This window comes from Hyposmocoma kahamanoa, unplaced genomic scaffold, assembly GCF_003589595.1.
Source record: "Hyposmocoma kahamanoa isolate Upper Pololo Valley unplaced genomic scaffold, ASM358959v1 66, whole genome shotgun sequence".
In the NCBI taxonomy this organism is placed as follows: domain Eukaryota; kingdom Metazoa; phylum Arthropoda; class Insecta; order Lepidoptera; family Cosmopterigidae; genus Hyposmocoma; species Hyposmocoma kahamanoa.
In genome coordinates, this window is record NW_020653854.1 from 15,608,298 (window position 1) to 15,625,382 (window position 17,085).

Sequence of the window (17,085 nt, forward strand, 5' to 3'; positions counted from 1 at the left end):
CCTAAGTAAGCTGACTAAAGAAAGTATCATGTAAGAAAGGATGTTTGACAAAACCATTACGTATCAAACATGTGTATCTAAAATATTCATGCCCGTTCATTTTAATTCGAAGAAACATTTACCACAAAGATTGTAAATATCTTGATATCACTTTTTAGTAACAATAGAAAAGTAAAATATTTGAAAAAACGTACATACACAAAGAACAATAAATTCCCGTGACAGATTACCGTCAAAGAGGTTTGCGAAATATATAAGTGTGATGTGAAAATATAAATAATTCAGATTTTTTTATTAGGTTTAGGCATAATCCTTGAATAAATATAACGATTTAAATTCACTACAACAAATGATTAAAACAGGTTACAAAATTAGCTAAGTTATTAATGGCTTCAAAATTCTTTTCAAAATTGATCAAGTCACGTGCACCTATTTGGTGCACGGTGCTACAAAACTGTAGGGTACCCGAAATGCATCCAAGACGGACCATTCTCGGACTTGTACCTCCCACGCAATATGACTCCACATGGTCCAAGAAATTTTCGCTCGGATATCTTATGTCTAGTGCTGGATATGAAATACTCCCAGTTCTCGGTGTCACTGCCATATCAATAAGCTTTGTTGTGTTCTCTGTTTGTTACGCGATAAAAACTAAGGTAAGTTAATATTTATAGCCAGAATTTCAATTAATTATGCAATTATTTTGTTTTAAAGTTAATACAAAAATGCAACTCGTAAATTTTAAGAATACATGCATTTAAAATACATTTAAAATACCTAAATAATTAATGAAAAAGCCTTAGCAGTTAGTTATAAGGTATTTGACAAGTAATCTGAGAACAGAATTGTAATTCGTTGAAAAATAAACCAGTAAAAAACGTTAATACCTGTTTGTAACGTCACAACCGCAATAGCATAGTGTAATAATTCCATAAAACTTACTATGTTAAAAGACAAGTATGGTAACTCCACGCAAACGTAACAGCGCGACTTGTATGTGTGACGCACACATATGCAACGCGAATGCATTGCAAGATTATGCGAAAATGTGCGTCCGTGTACGGCACACGATGGGCGTGCACTCATACAAGCCACGCTGCTACGTTTGTATGGAGTTACCATACTTGACTTATTATACTAATGATAGTTTGGCTAAAAAGTGACGAAGCTCCTGCCCATGTAGATTACTTTTCAGCATATTCATGTGAGTTTACAAAATCAATGAAATATTTTTTTAAATTTATGTTGAGTGTGAGCGTCATTTTGTGTCAAATACCCTGTTAGAGTAGGTACTTTAATCCCTTTGGTCCACCATCGTAACTGATCTTTCGTAACAGGGTGGCATTATTAAAAGATAGCATAGCACGTGTCTTGAATACATTTGAGATCATATAAAGAAACTACTATTGCACTGTTAACATATTTGAATCCAATGACGCGTCTTATAGGTGGACGTGGTGTTCAAGACGCACTGCCGTAACAATATCTCGCGTACAATGGATCTAAATCACCCCAGAATCCTGAAGTTGATTGTCATCGACCAGACTTATGAGCCATGGCCTGAAATGGCAAATGTGCTTTGCCTAATGAATCGTGCCGAATACAAGCAATGTGGCCAAAACCATTAAAGAAAAGTACAGTGTTGCTAGTGTGCATATCACAATATTTGGAAATAAAAACGTACAACCAATAAGTCCCCGAAGGGGTTTTAGAGAATATCTGTGTATACTACGTTTAAAACTGAATTGCGAGCGCTTAAGTAAACTTGTTGCCTAATTATGGAAACATAAGGAAAACCCTGTACTACTTAGTCGTCCACAGAACAGGGAAAAATTAAAGCTCGATTTTTAAATTTTTATAAGCAACAACAAGTTGTTAATACAATTTAAATTTCTTTTTATTTATTTTCCTTCCATATTTAAACCTAGAAGACGCATTATTGGATCCATTTTTTGTGTTTAAAATATTTCAAAAAGAAGTAACGACCTGTATATTTCGAGCATTACGTTCTCCATTTGTCGTTTCCCCGTTGTTAATTATTCCAATGATGCATCTTGTAGGTTGACGTGGTTTTCAAAACGCATAGTCGAGGAAATATATCTCGCACCATGGACTTGTGTCATCCGTACGTGAACAAACTGGTAGTAATTAACGACCATGACGTTTACAAACCATGGCCCGAAATGAAGTGCGTCCTTCTCGCTATGGAAGACGAAGAAATCAAATTGAGAACATTGAGCAATTTCGTTCACAAATCCAAAAGGAAATTCCCAGTAATATGTAATTCTGAAACTATTTGCGAAGAACTCGACTGTGACAAGAAACAATAAAGACACTGACGACATACCAAGATGTCATAAGTAAAAATGGTGGAAAAGGTAAGAAAGCACCGGTTGTCTTTGTTACCTAAGATATGTTCGTAACTTCCCAAAAAGATTTAATAATGAATAAAATTTCAAATTTGATCTTATTGCATACTAAATAACATTAAATTATTATTAACTTAGTATACTCTTCTTAATCCTCTATATTTATCAAAGTAAATCACACTATTTGAACTACAATTCATCAGCAATGCAAATATCGAATTAGATTAGAATTTTGAAATCTATACTTGATTTTAATAGTTTTTAATGAATTATGCTCCTCGTAAAATCAATAAAAATAAAAAACACATTTATTTCGAACTCGAAAACTATTTAATTTTTTCTCTGAAGATCAATATCATTCATTCACAAGTAGGTCATGTTCACAAGTATAATTTTAAAATAATTTTGAACACCTGCACGATTGATAAATAAATGACAACTGAGTATACACATTATACATATTAGCGCACAAAATATTCAATAGTTCTGCTTCCTTGATTTGATTTCGGGATAATCACTATGATTATTTAGAGTTCCAGTTATTATGGACAAGTTTAGAAATAGAAATACATATATTTCATAAAAATTAAAACTAAGGCCACGCGACGGCGCGCGAGACGCGGAATCACGCGCGCCGTGGCGTAAACGCAGATCTGCGTCAACGCGCGGTTTAATCTGCGCGGGAACAGCGATGTAGCGGCTCCGCCCCACTTAAAGTACTCGCTTCGTAGTTGATCGCCGTAGTGTTTGTACATGTAGCTGAGATCCTTCTTTGACAAAAATGGTTAACAAAACAGAACTCATTCAGCACGTTGCATTTATACTGTCTGTTTGGTTTTTGTATACTCAAATAAAAAGACACCGAAGATATTGGATACATGCCTTTTCACGAACCAGATCGATAAATGGATCATTTCAACTTCATTATAAACATTGAAGAAAATATGAAGATAAATTTTTCAATAGCAAATATAAATTAATCGACGTCTAGAGGTTTATAAACTACACAAAAAAATCGGTAAGAAGTGAATAAAGTTCATCTCCATGTGTAAAAATGACGTTTGCTAATTTCCCACCTTAATAAAAGTCAGGCCACACAGACGCGGTACAGCGGGAAAAGCGGTCCGGGCCGGATCTCCGCCTCCGGGAAGCGAATGTGTACCGGAGCGTGCCACACAGCAGTCCCACGCGTAGTTCGCGGCGGGACAGCGGCGCGAAGGCAGCCGGTGTGTCATCAAAAGCAGCCAAGTTTCTTTTTCTACTTCGATTTTGAAGAAAGCACCATATCGCTGTCAAACAGTGTTCAAGAAAAAAATTGTGCTTTTATTGGAGTTACAGAAGCAACGCAAAAGAATTTCGGTAGAAATCATGTTGAAACATAATAAAAACACACTCAAGAGTTGTAAAAAAATATAATATGCAATCCCGCTAAAGCCTGGACTGCGCCCCGCCGCTGCCGCTCTGTGTGGACGGTTGCATAGAACTCAATTGTGAAATATAATTCCCGCATCTGCACCTTGTCGAGGAGGAAGAGCTAGAAAGTCAGGGTGGAAAGCTAGGGAGAGATAGGAGGGTATGCAATCAAAGAGTGGAGCATGATAAAGTATAACAATAAGTTTATATCAAAAGGAACCTGAGAGTGTTATGTAGGAGAGTAAAGTGGTGTGTAGATGAAGAAGATCAAAGTTGGATACACGGAGTTGCGGACCTCTGCCCTCCAAGGTTGGAGACCGAGGGCAGAGGCAGGAGAGGAGGTGAAGAGCAGGTTTAGGTGGGGAACCGTGGTACTTAGTTCAGGTAGACACGTAGGGCGGCAGGAGTAACTAAAGTAAGAGGTGTAAGAAAGATGAGGCTTCGTATATTTCGTTTTGAAGACCCTTATAACTCGGTCGGTATAGAAACGACGAGCGAATGGTAGAGAAAGAACATCGAAATTCGAATAGTCAATTTTGAATTTGAAATGAAGAGGAGGCAAAATGTAAGCAGCCAGAAATGACAACGCTTCTACAGCTAAGATTACATATCAAAGGAAGGAATAATTTATAGGATGATCTATGGAAAAATATATACATATAGTATTTAAGAGGAGTAACAGATCTGTACATCAATGTCAACATATAAAAATATTAAATGTGAAATGAATATGCTTATAAAGTGAAATTGATGAAATAGTACGTAATTAGCATTGGAAAAACGAATAGCAAAATTCGAAGACACTATTAGTACGATAGAATATGCCAAGGTCTGGGGATCAGACATGAAAAGTGAGTAAACAGTCAAAGTGCAAGAAATAGTTTATGACAGGAAATTTAAGACACTAATATTATAGGTAGTAAATATGAGTTGGAACTCTTTCAGGAATCAGGAAAAGTAAGGGTGTTTCCTAGGAAACGTATAATACATAGATGAAGATGTTAGGGGTTCGTACTTTCACACTACAACCTGCCGCTCCTGATTCGCCTGTTTGTCATAGCGTTCGGCCCCGGATCGCCGGTGCATAAGAATTCGAATTTAGGGTCATCTCCAATTACCGTAGCCAAGCCACGCAATGCTACGATGCATTAAAACGAGCAATGCAACTTAAACATTAGCTTCTACAAAAAAAGGTTACATTTCTTTAAACAAAAAACGATAAAGAAGCTACGGCAAGCGACATCGAATAGTGCTGAGCTGCGCATCACTCACTTTGCAAAATGCACTATGATATAGAAGATATTCTCTACATAAAAAAGTATACAATTATTTTTTCGCAGCGTATATTTGAGGCGACCCCTCTATTTATGATTGAACGGAATAAATCTTATACAGATTATAGCTAAATGAAATAGGAACGATCGGGATTGGTGGTAACATACGATCGACAAGTTATCCTTCTTTACAGATATGACCACCACCTCGATCAACACTTCACCGCGATAGCTTCAAATTCACTACCTCAAAGTATTAGGTCCTTACCTACGAAATTTCCGTTGTATTATTATACACACATCAAAAGTGTCTAGGGATCAAGTGAATATTTTTGAAATAAACATTATTTAAGCAATATTTACCAAATCTAGTCTTCCAGGACGACTTCTTACTTTAATGCTTATGTTTTATTTAACCGCTTACCCCTATATTTAATTAAAATAAACTAAAATTGATGTTTTCGCAAATTGTGGGAAAAAACTCAAATTAACGGCGTCAATTAAATGACAAAAAAATGGCGAAAATGATGATTTTGCTCATTTTTATTGTAAAGATAAGAAAATTAATAATCTGTATTTCCACCATTAACACGAATCACACAATTACAGCGATTTGGCATGCTTAAGATGAGTTCATCAAAATCACTTTGAGGAATGGCCGCCCATGTGTTTTGTAACAAGTCAAAATATTGTTGTAGAGTATGTACGGTATGCATACTCGGCACAGCTCTTCTTTGAAGCATATCCCATGCGTGCTCAATTGGATTGAGGTCTGGTGATTGAGCAGGCCACGGCAGAACGTTGATACGAGCTTCGGCAAGAATGCGTGTTACGACTCTAGCCGTGTGTGGCACGTCCACACACGTTGTCATGCATTAGTTGAAATGAATCACCCAACTGGCCTCGCAAAGGGATGATAACATCTGAAACAATCCTCTCTGCGTAAACTTGAGCATTGAGGTTACCCCTGATCCAAATGAGGTCGGTTCTTCCGCCGATCCAAATACCGGCCCATATCATTATTGTTCCCCCACCATATGGATGAACTTCCTGACAATATCTCAAACGTTCACGACGTCCAGATGTTCTCCAAACTCGAGTACGTCTTGTATCCGGTCTCATACCGAAGCGGGATTCATCCGAAAAGCACACATAGCGCCAGTCTTTTTCCTCCCAGTTTCTGTGTTCGCGAGCCCATCGTAAACGGGTCCTGCGATTGCAGGGTGCAATAGGTGGAACTCTGAGCGGCCTTCGGGATCGCAGACCCACTTCACGTAAACGATTTCGGATTGTTTGATCGCTTATTAGCAAGCCTGAGGAGCTGTGGAGCCTCGTAACCAACATCATGGCGGTCATGGTACGATTCCATCGAGCAGTATTTTGGATATACCGGTCCTGTCTGCGAGTCGTGATGCGAGATCGTCCTCCATGTCGCTCGGCCACGCTGCCCGTCATGCGATAGCGCGTCCAGAGGCGACTTATGACGCTCTGTGTAGTGTTAAGAGTGAAAGCCACAGCACGTTGCCTGGAACCAGCTTCCAACATTCCGACGGCTCGCATCATCACTTCTCGGGTTAAATGATGTCGTCTGTCCATAATAATGTAAATTGTTTCGGTTCCGATGCAGATATTGTAATGATTTTGTCAAAACGCTATAACTCATTTTTATACAAAACCACATTGGCAATCGATTTTCTTCTTATTATCGAATTTTAAACAATATTCCTTATTTAAATGTTAAAACTCACTAAAAAGTATCAATAGCGATACAAAAAAGTTAATATAATTAACCCTAATTGCAGCAATACTCTTAAACGTACTTGATCCCTAGACACTTTTGATGTGTGTATTATATATTTTTTTTTTAATGAAAAATATAATATTTTCGATGCACTTTTGCCATTTGAATGGAAGTTCATTGGTGCCTCTTATAAAAATCCTGGGGATGGAAATCGATTAACTGTTTTTAGGCATTTTTCACAGCCTCATCGAATTTGAAATTTTTTCCCTGTAAAAAGTTATCCAAATTCCGAAAAAAAAAATCGGTGGAACAAGATCTGGTGAGTGTGAAGGGTGACGGAGAGTTTTTAGTCGTAACTCTTGTAGTTTTAAGAAGGTCCGTTGTGCTGTGTGTTGCACTGTGTGTTGTGGGCGAGCGTTGTCGTGGAGAAGAAGTCGCCTAGAATAATTGACAAGTCTCGGTTGTTTCACAGCCAGATTGTCCATCACTTGCAATTCTTCACAGTACACCTCTGCAATAATTGTTACGCCAAGTGTCAAGAAACTGTAATGAACAATTTCCGTATAGGTCCACCGTACACTCACCAGCAGCTTTTTTGACTCAGTTTGCGTTAGGTACATGATTTGGCTGCGTTCCCTGTGGCCATTCAGTACGACAGACGTTTCCGATTGTCAGACAAGAGCCACTTTTCATCATAAGTGACTATCCAATCTAGAATCCTCTCACTTGAGTGCCTATTCAACAAGTTATGGCAAGCTTAGAAACGATCATGTTGTTGTTGTTGTTCAGTGATCAGTGAGTTATAGATAGGGCGCACTATAAGTTTCCGGAACTGGCCACTTACATAAACAGTATTTAAAAAGTAATTATAACATTTGATAATGGAATTCTTTGGCTGTAGAATACAGTTTGTTTCATCTGACTGTTACTTGTTTTTACATTCTCTAAAACATCTACAATCTACAACGTCTACATCACCATGGATTTAACTCGTGAAAATTTTCGTAGTATGATTTTCTCCGACTTTAAATGTAATTTAACAGCTCAGCGGAGCTTCGCTCGGCTTCAAACTGCTTTTGGCAATGAAGCACCATGCAAGACGACTATTTATAGCTAGTTTGCAGAATTCAAACGCTGTCGTGTAAATCTCATTGACGAATTTCGTGATGGTCGCCCGTCCACTGCTGTGAACAACAAAAACATCGACTCTGTGCGCCGTATGATCAAAACAGACAGCCGTGTGACATACCATGAGATTCGGGCATCTTTAGGCATAGGCATGAGTCAAACACAATCAATACTACACAAACATTCGGGTGTGAATGTTTGGATCCCACACAATTTGACTGAGGCTCAATAAACGGATCGCGTCACTAGGTGCAATGCCATGCTTACCAGACTCAACAAAGGGGCGTTAAATTTGGTATGGGACATAGTAACAGGTGACGAAACATGGATTTATAATTACGATCCCAAAACAAAGCAGCAATCGAACGTATGGATGAGTCTTTCGAGATGAGCCGAAACCAACCAAAGTGCCTCTAAGCGGATGATTGCTTCTTTTTTTAATAAAACTGGACACTTGGCTACTACTGCTTTGGAGAATCTTTGTACCGTGAATAGTGACTGGTACACGACCATTTGTTTGCCGGAAGTTATTGACAAACTCCGTAAAAATAACCGTAAGCGCCGTATAATCTTGCACACAAATGAAGTTTTGAAGGTGAACAACGAAGACCTTAAGAGCCATCCCGCGTACAGTCTCGACCTGGCATCTTGTGACTTTTATTTATTTCCAAAAATTAAGTACCGTTACGCGGTCAATGATTTTCATCACCTGAAGAGGCTGTCGAAGAGTATGAAAAATGTGTTTCAGAGATTGTCCCGGAGCATTAATGCACTTGTTAATTCGTATGAAAAAGTACATTAACGCTAACGGGGAATATTTTGAGACACAGTAAATCCATTTCTGACCATTTATAGTATTTTTTTCTTATTCATTCCGGAAACATAGGGCGCCTCACGTACGGCACCGACTTTCTTAGCTTTTTATCATTCCTATTTGACGCAAATATTAACTGCCTCCGTTGGTCGAACGGTTACCATACCGGACTGCCCCGCAGAGGTCCCAGGTTCGATTCCCGGAGAAATATTGGTACGGCCTGCATTTATTTCTCTCGTGAGTTTGGATGTAATTTGTGGTTATCTATGTGTGTGTCCATGGCACCCGCGACACAGGGTGTGGTAGTGCGGGGTTTATAAAAAAAAATATATCGTTTTATCATTTACATAAAAGCTGCTGCTAATTACGACTTGGTTTAAGAGGATTATGTTTCTACTATGTCTTTCAAATCATCGTTATCTCGACTTTCGTCTCCGGTCAGACACGGTGCTCATAGGTTGAGATCAAAATTTCCAGAACGGAAGCGATCAAACCAAAAACGCACAGTGCTAAGCGCATATGGTCCATACCTATATATCGTTGATATTGCCTGCGCTGCATTGGTGCCACGATAGAACTTGTATTCGAAAAAACCGCAATTTCCGATTTTTCTGCGGTCACAGAAACAGCTTAACAAATTTTAAAAAAATCGATCGGCAGAAAAACAAATGAATAACTTATTTTGAAAAGAAATAGCGTAGCTATATTAAAATCTTAGAATAATAACGCATAGAATGATAGTTTCATATCAAACGAACTGTCGCAAGTGAGGCAAATTCATATACGCTTTTTTTAGTAGTAGGTTAATTTTCGGTTTTAGTGAATATTTATATAAAAATACAAGTTGAAACGCGTTACTTCCTTGTGGAATGTGATGTTAGTATCTATTGTATGTTTGTCTGACGTATTTTTACGCTCATTTACAGCACATTTCGTCATTTCTAGCTAAAACTCTTGATCTGTTCGCAGTGCAAGTTGACCTTGAGCACTGAAGGCCCGCCCGCTCGTGTAGGCCCATTGGGCGCGCTTCAATTTGCCTCACTTAGCGTATGCGGACTAGGTTTCTATGCGTTATTATTCTAAATTAAATATTATTCTAATTATATATTATTCTAGATTAAAACAACATAATTTGAATTTGAAACTCTAACTAAAATGAAAGATATCGACCTTCAAACTTCCCAGTATTTGCAATCGGCAATTTCATAGATAAAGACCTAATATGGAACTATTTTCCTCCTTTAAAGACAAAGTTAATCCTCTTTCAAAAGGTATTGCACGATTTGGCAACTGTCGAGGCAAAGGTCCGCGAGTAATTAGATGTAGCTTCATCGGTCGTCTTAAATTTATCCACAGTTGTTTAACCGACTACAAAAAGGAGGAGGTTCTCAATTCGATTGTATTTTTTCTATGTATGTTACGCAATTACTCCGACATTAAGACATTAAGTTGATTCACATCGCGGAGACGCTACGCGACGCGGCGCGGCGCTGCATTAAAGCGACAAATGCCACATAAACTTTATCCTCAACAAAATAAGGCAACATTTCATTAAACAAACACCTGAAACGAAGCTGCATCAACCGGCGGCGGGCTGCAGAGCACTACAGCGGGCGCACTTTATAAAACGCAATATACTATAGAACATGTTCTTTATTTAATAAAGTATACATTTCTTCAAACAACAAAAAACAAAAGAGTAAAGTCGCGCGGCGTCGCGCTTCACCACTCCGCTCACGTGTCTCGCCTCTGACAATACAAAGTGTAACTTAGCTTCTCAACAATAAGGTATATTTATTTGAAAGGCAGATTGCGTAGTAGATGCAATGGAGTATATAATATTATATATAATCTATTAAACAAAGTCGATATTTCTTTGAAAGCTAATCAAAATCTCGTTTAATAGAAGCAATATATATTTTATTTAGTAGACAGCATGTTCTATATTATAATGCATATTATAAAGTGCGCCCGGCGAAGCTCGACCTCTTACTGCATTTACTTTATGGGTGAGTGGTCGTGTTTAAGCAATATGTAGTTTATACATGCAAATAATATTGCGTGGATGAGAAGGTCCTGGGTTTCATTACCAGTAGAACCAATTTTGGAAATGTACTATTGTAACGTGGTTTTGGCCTAGGTGCTCTGGGTAGTGCCGCGGAAAGAATTCCGTAGCTCTTGGTTGGGTTCGATTCCCGGTAGAACCAAGTTTGAAAATGAACTTTTCTAATGTGGTTTTGGCCTAGGTGCTCTGGGTTATGCCGCGTAGTGAATTCCGTAGCTCTTGGTTCCGGGCTCGATTCCCGGTAGAACCAAATTTGAACATGATTTTTTTTAATGGTATTGGCCTGTGTTCTAAGTAGTGCCACGAAGTGAATTCCGTTGCCTTTGGTCCCGGGTTCAATTCTCGGTAGAACCAATTTGGGAAATGAACTTTTCTGAAGTGAAATTAAATTGATAAGACTGCCATTTTTATTTTTCACTTTAGCAAATATGGCGAGCACCGTGACTACGACGATTTTTGACGCACCGCGCGGAACTCGATCAATGGCCGCGAAAGAATGGTATCAAACATGGTCACAGTTGATTTTAAAACATTTTGACAGTACTATACGGTAATTTTATAAACATAAAATTTGAGCGCGACAAACGAAATAAAAAGAAACTGCATGCGTAGTCTGGCAGCATATCGCATGCAATATACCGGCTGTATATTTGAAAGTGGGAACACTTATAGAGTGCGTTATATTCCTGATTCTGAACCCAAAGAAATAACAAACTAAAAACTTTACAAAAAAAATTTTTTTTTATCGACTACTATTTGAGAACAACATTAATTATCGAAATCTATGCACATCACTATTATTGCTTCGACGCAGCGGCGGGTGGCGACACGGCGGCGAAAAACAAAGCACAGGTCGGGGGACACGTAAATTATTTGTACTTCCGCTCACCCGATCGCCGCAAAATGGATATTTATTCTAACGTCGAATTGATTGAGATGGTGCGACTTTACGCAATAAGTGGTGATAGTGTGAGGCAAGCTATTGAAATGTTCCCAAATCGGAGTTTACGCGGAGTTGGTGAACAGTGTGAAATCATTGTTATTGTTGCTGTCTCACTCGGCGCTCGCTTGGTAGTATTCCCATTGCACTCGAAATCAAGCGTAAAGGGAAACGGTTTATTCCTATGTACACTTCAAAACACATTTTATTGATTTACTTTTTGTTATATCCCATATCCTAATTTCATTTTTGTGTATGTTAAGTTGTAACATGATTTACTATGACATGTATGAATATGTCTCACTTTCAAATATACAGCCTGTATGATAAACCTCCCCGTGACATATTTATAATAATTATGATTAAGCAAAATATTGCTTAATAGATGGCAATAGCCATTATTAAAATTTTATTTTCTATTGCGAATTCTGAATCGGCAAGATACCGCACTAGTATAATTTGTTCTTTTCGAGTTCTTAGGTTTTCGCGATTGTTACACATAGGAAATGAAACTATTTTTCCGGATTTAAATCGCGTATATTTGTTTTTTCAAACAAACCGACGTTTCGGGCCCTTTACAGGACCCATGGTCACGGTTGACTGAGGTGGTACAGTCTTCAACCAGTTATGTCTAATATTAATGCAAACCACCCTATTTTTTCCACTATAGTTACAATACTTATTAATTAAATACCATATTTTTAATTTTACAAAGAAAACAATTCAATTTACGCTACAATAAGTTTTACAAATTATTTTATTGAATGAATTTTTATTAAGTTTAATTTATTATTAATTTTAGTTTTGTTCATGTTAATTATTATTATATTAGCTAATTTGAATTTTAATTGTTAATTTATTAATTGTAAATGTTAGTATTTTTAATTTTTACTTCCGACTAAATGATCATTATTATTTCAGTGACTTTTATATTATGTATTTTGAATATTGTGACATTTCGATTTTAAAATTTTAATGTATAAATAAATTCACCGTACAATCATTTATTACTAATACGTAGGTCACTCAATAAGTTTTGAGATAAAGAAAAAATATCAAACATATTAATATAATTTATTTTACATTTTTTCAAAATACTCTCCATCATTATCTACACAAAGTTTCATTCGTCTAAACCAACTCTGAATACACTTTTGCCAGTCTTGATCCGTCAGCATTGAAATTGCCATTTCGTAGGCAGCTACTGCTTCTTCGACACTCAAAAAAAATTTTCCTTTGATTTTATCCTTCACTGTTGGGAACAAAAAGAAATCGCAGGGAGCCAAGTCAGGGCTGTACGGCGGGTGATTTAAGGTTTCTATACCAGATTCCTCAATAAACGCCTTTGTTCTGAGGGACGTATGTGAAGAGGCGTTATCGTGATGTAGCATGATTCCCCGATTTTAGGTCTCCTCTCCCGCACAGCTTGGAAAACTTTTGGCAATGCTACTGTTGTGTACCATTCTGAATTAACAGACCTACTATTTTCTAACATTGACGTCGACAAATGTCCGCTCCGAGAAAAAAAAATAGCTACCATTTTTTTACCGACGTTTCGAGGTCTTTGCAACTTTATCGGTAATTGTCCCTCTGCGAAGACCCACACCGACGACTGCTTCTTGCTTTCTGGATCATATTGATAGATCCATGTTTCATCACCAGTAACGATTTCTGAAACACGTCTCGATGTCCCGTTTTCGAAACGTATAAGCATTTCTAGGCACCAATCCACTCGAGCCTGTTTTTCAGCACCGGAGAGCAATCGTGGGATCCATCGACAACAAAGCTTCCTCACTCCAAGATGTTGATGCAGGATAGTATTGACGCTTCCCGAACTAATGCCTAGGATCTTCTCAATGTTCGTGTACGTGATTCGTGGGTTTTCTCGCACCAACATTTCAGATGTCCACACATTTTCTGCAGTAACTGCTGTTTCCGGGCGTCCGCCTCTTAGGTCATCTTCAAGGTTAGTTTTGCCTCTTTTAAATTCCTTAAACCACCTAAAAACTGTTGCATGAGAAGGAGCAGAGTCCTCTAATGCTGACTGCAAACGTTCCAAACTCAATTGTTCAGTTAAACCACATTTAAAATCATAGAAGATCATAGCACGCAAATGTTCACGGTTAAGATCCATTATTGTAAAGAAAAAGCGCGGGAAGCGTTGTAGTAAAATGACTAACAATGTCATTTTTTTTTAATTTAGCTAAATTTCTTTTGGTGATCGATTTTTAAATAAATTTGCTTTTTAAAAACATATAATACGGGTACGTTCCATTTTTAAATTTCGAGCATCTCAAAACTTATTGAGTGCCCTACGTATAGGTTGCTTACTAACAAACTATGGACCTATGGCGTCTGAAAATAAAAGATTTTTATTTTATTTTATTTATTTATTATTAATAGAAATTAGAATAAACTAAAACATATTAATTAGTACTGCAGTCTTATGTCTGTTTGGGATTTTTCATTAGAGGAAATACTGGATCCCAAACTGGTGGTACGGAGAAACCATCTTCCCTGTTGAAATTAGGATGTTTTTTAATATCAATGGCCTCTCGCAGCATCCTGGGCAGATAACGGACTTCTTTTGCAAGGACCTGGGGTTTGTCAAACTTCATTGAATGGGTAGGTTTATCCACGACATGCTCGCAGACTGCAGACTTGTTTACGCGACGGTGTTTGACATCAGCTATATGTTCTTAGACGCGGGTACAAATATGTACTTCGCTTTGTTTGTCCAATATAAGAGAGACCACACTCACAGTCAAGCTTGTAAACTCCTGCATCCTGTAAGGGGATGTTACATTTCACGGGTCTCAGGAATTGAGAAATCTTCCTCAGGGGCTTGAAATAGGTCTTGATAGATGCACGCCTGAGGACTCTTCCGATCTTGTCTGTAACACCTCTCACGTAAGGTAAGATGGCAGGTCTTCGCTCGACTGTTGGTGGTTTCACACAGGGTCTGCGGCATTGGCGTGGAATCCTCAACTTATTCGCATGTAGGACTTGCTTTATATGCTGAAGTTCCCCCGCCAGATGATTACTGTTGCAGACACCATATGCTCTCTGAAACAAAGATTTGCCCACGGTAGTTAACTGGCTAGGATGGTGATGGGAATTACCATTGAGGTACCTATCTGTATGGGTTTTCTTTCGAAATACAGTATGGCCTAAGGTGTTATTAGGATTTCTTTTAATTAAAACATCTAAGAAAGCTAAAGTACCACAATTCTCTTGTTCCATAGTAAATTGGATCTTAGTACTAAAATAATTAAGATGGTCCAAGAAAGAAGGTATGCTATCTTTAGGTAATATTGTGAAAGTTTTATTTCTTTTTTAAGTTTCATTTTGCTCTTTTGGAACTTTAGGGTTACAACTGTTCCATGTGAAACTGTGTACATGGAACTACTGGAAATAAACCGCCGGTCCTATCGGGAATCGAACTCGGAACCTTCTCATCCAGTGCCAACAGTGCAAACCGTTGAGACACCGAGATCATCTTATTTGGACTATTATATTAATTTCATGTAAAATCTACAAATTGCATAAACACGACCACTCTTGATCAGCTGATAGCTGCCTTTCAAAGAAATATACGTTATTGTTGAGACGCTAAGTTACATTTTGTATTGTCAGAGTCGAGACAAGTGGGCGGAGTCAGACAGCGCAACGCTGCGTGGCTTTACTCTTTTGTTTTTTGTTGTTTGAAGAAAAATGTACTTTATTTTATAGGGTATATGTTCTGTAGTATATTGCATTTTAAAAAGTACGCCTGCCGCAGTTCGCTGCGTTCCGTCTCTACTTGCTGCAGCTCGTTTTCATATTTTTTTAAAATGAAATGTTGCCTTATTTTTAGAGGATAAAGTTAATGTTGCACTGCACGCTATACAGCAGCTCCGCGCCGCGTCACGTCGCGTTGCGTTGCGTCTCGGCGATATGAATCAAGCCTAATTGTGAACTGATTTCGATGATTCTTTTTGTTGGAAAGGTAATGGTCCTTGATAATGGTCCCGTTCAAATTTGAAAAATATTCCACCTCTAAGGGTGGCAATTAGGGAATGAATCCAGTTTATTGAATTTCACGCACTTTCCGTTAACCGATTGCAATAAAACTTGAGAAATAAATGTAATTCCACAAACTTTGAAGGTCGGTTTTTTTTCTTCGTCTGGGTTCACCACATTAATTTATGTTTACTCTTCAAACATCCGGGATTTACATGATTATTTTTTTGTTGAAAAGAGGGTACCTCCATAGAGGTCCTATTTAATTTTGAAGAAAATCATTGACCTCTAATGGTGGCTGTTCACGCATGAAAATTCATTTTTATAAATAGCGCCTAAATTTTATTATAGGGAGCAATTATTTTAATGGTTTATTTTGCTATTCTCCAATTCAAGGCGTTTTTTTCTCAATATACTTTGAGTAGTGAGAACCGATTTTTATTATCTCCTGTGTCAAATCCCGTATAGTGGCGAACTAGGGGATGAATCCAGGTTTGCGCATTTTCCGGGAACCGATTTCAATAAAACTTGGCAATTATATGTAATTCCCATTGACTTACAAATAAATGGACGACGGGTCTAATACAAAAACCACGAAAAAAATGTCCCAAGACAACCTATTCGAAATTTAAATTGTAATGTCATAGCAGTATCGCGCTGTCAGTCGAACAAATGAAGACTAAAGCGGAGTTTGGCGCTCTGTATACGATTTTAGCGCCTTACAAGTGCGGACACTTTTTAGCGCGGACCCGACGTCCATATAATTGTAAGTCAATGGTAATTCCACATACTTTTGAGGTCGGTTTTTTTAGTACTCTGTACTAAAATTATTATATACATATTAAAGTTCTTTTTTTTTGTTTTATGTACTTATTGCCTTAGGTATAAATGAGTATTCCATAACTATTAAGTTGTTAATTACTGAAGGTGTACAGTGATTATTCAGATATCCTGTTATTATGGAGAACTTACTATGACCACAGGCTATACTTGGTATTTTTTTATAATACTAAGTGTCGAGACGGACAAATCGTGTGTCTGGTGGTAAGCGATACGCCTATCTCTAACTGTTCCAGTGCCACCCATAGATTGAAGTCACAGATATCTGCACTACGCCCTGAGACATAAGTTGACAAGTCAATTAAGTTAGTTGCAGGCGGAAGTTGCAAAAAAAATCAATTTATTTAATTAATTTTAATAAAGAAAAATTACAATTTAAACTACAACTAAAATGTATGATAGGTGACCGAAGTTAGATCAAGAATGAATTGATATTTGATGCGCCGGGCCGCCTTCCTTTCCTTTGACGTCAATGCCGACACGTTGAATTGGAAGCACG

The 17,085-nt window shown here is 37.8% G+C and overlaps 1 protein-coding gene across 2 annotated transcripts; it reads left to right on the forward strand.

Moving 5' to 3' along the window:
* Positions 1-252: 252 nt before the first annotated feature.
* On the forward strand, positions 253-2,462 carry LOC113231952. Of its 2 annotated transcripts, none has more exons than XM_026466516.1 (2): positions 253-656; positions 2,061-2,462. In XM_026466516.1, exons 1-2 carry the CDS (start codon positions 387-389, stop codon positions 2,328-2,330), a joined length of 540 nt encoding a protein of 179 aa, XP_026322301.1. In that variant the 5' UTR covers positions 253-386; the 3' UTR covers positions 2,331-2,462. The 2 variants fall into 2 exon arrangements, with proteins under 2 accessions (XP_026322301.1, XP_026322302.1); XM_026466517.1 differs by lacking the exon at positions 2,061-2,462 and adding an exon at positions 1,449-2,048 and having other exon boundaries at positions 348-656.
* Positions 2,463-17,085: the final 14,623 nt, after the last annotated feature.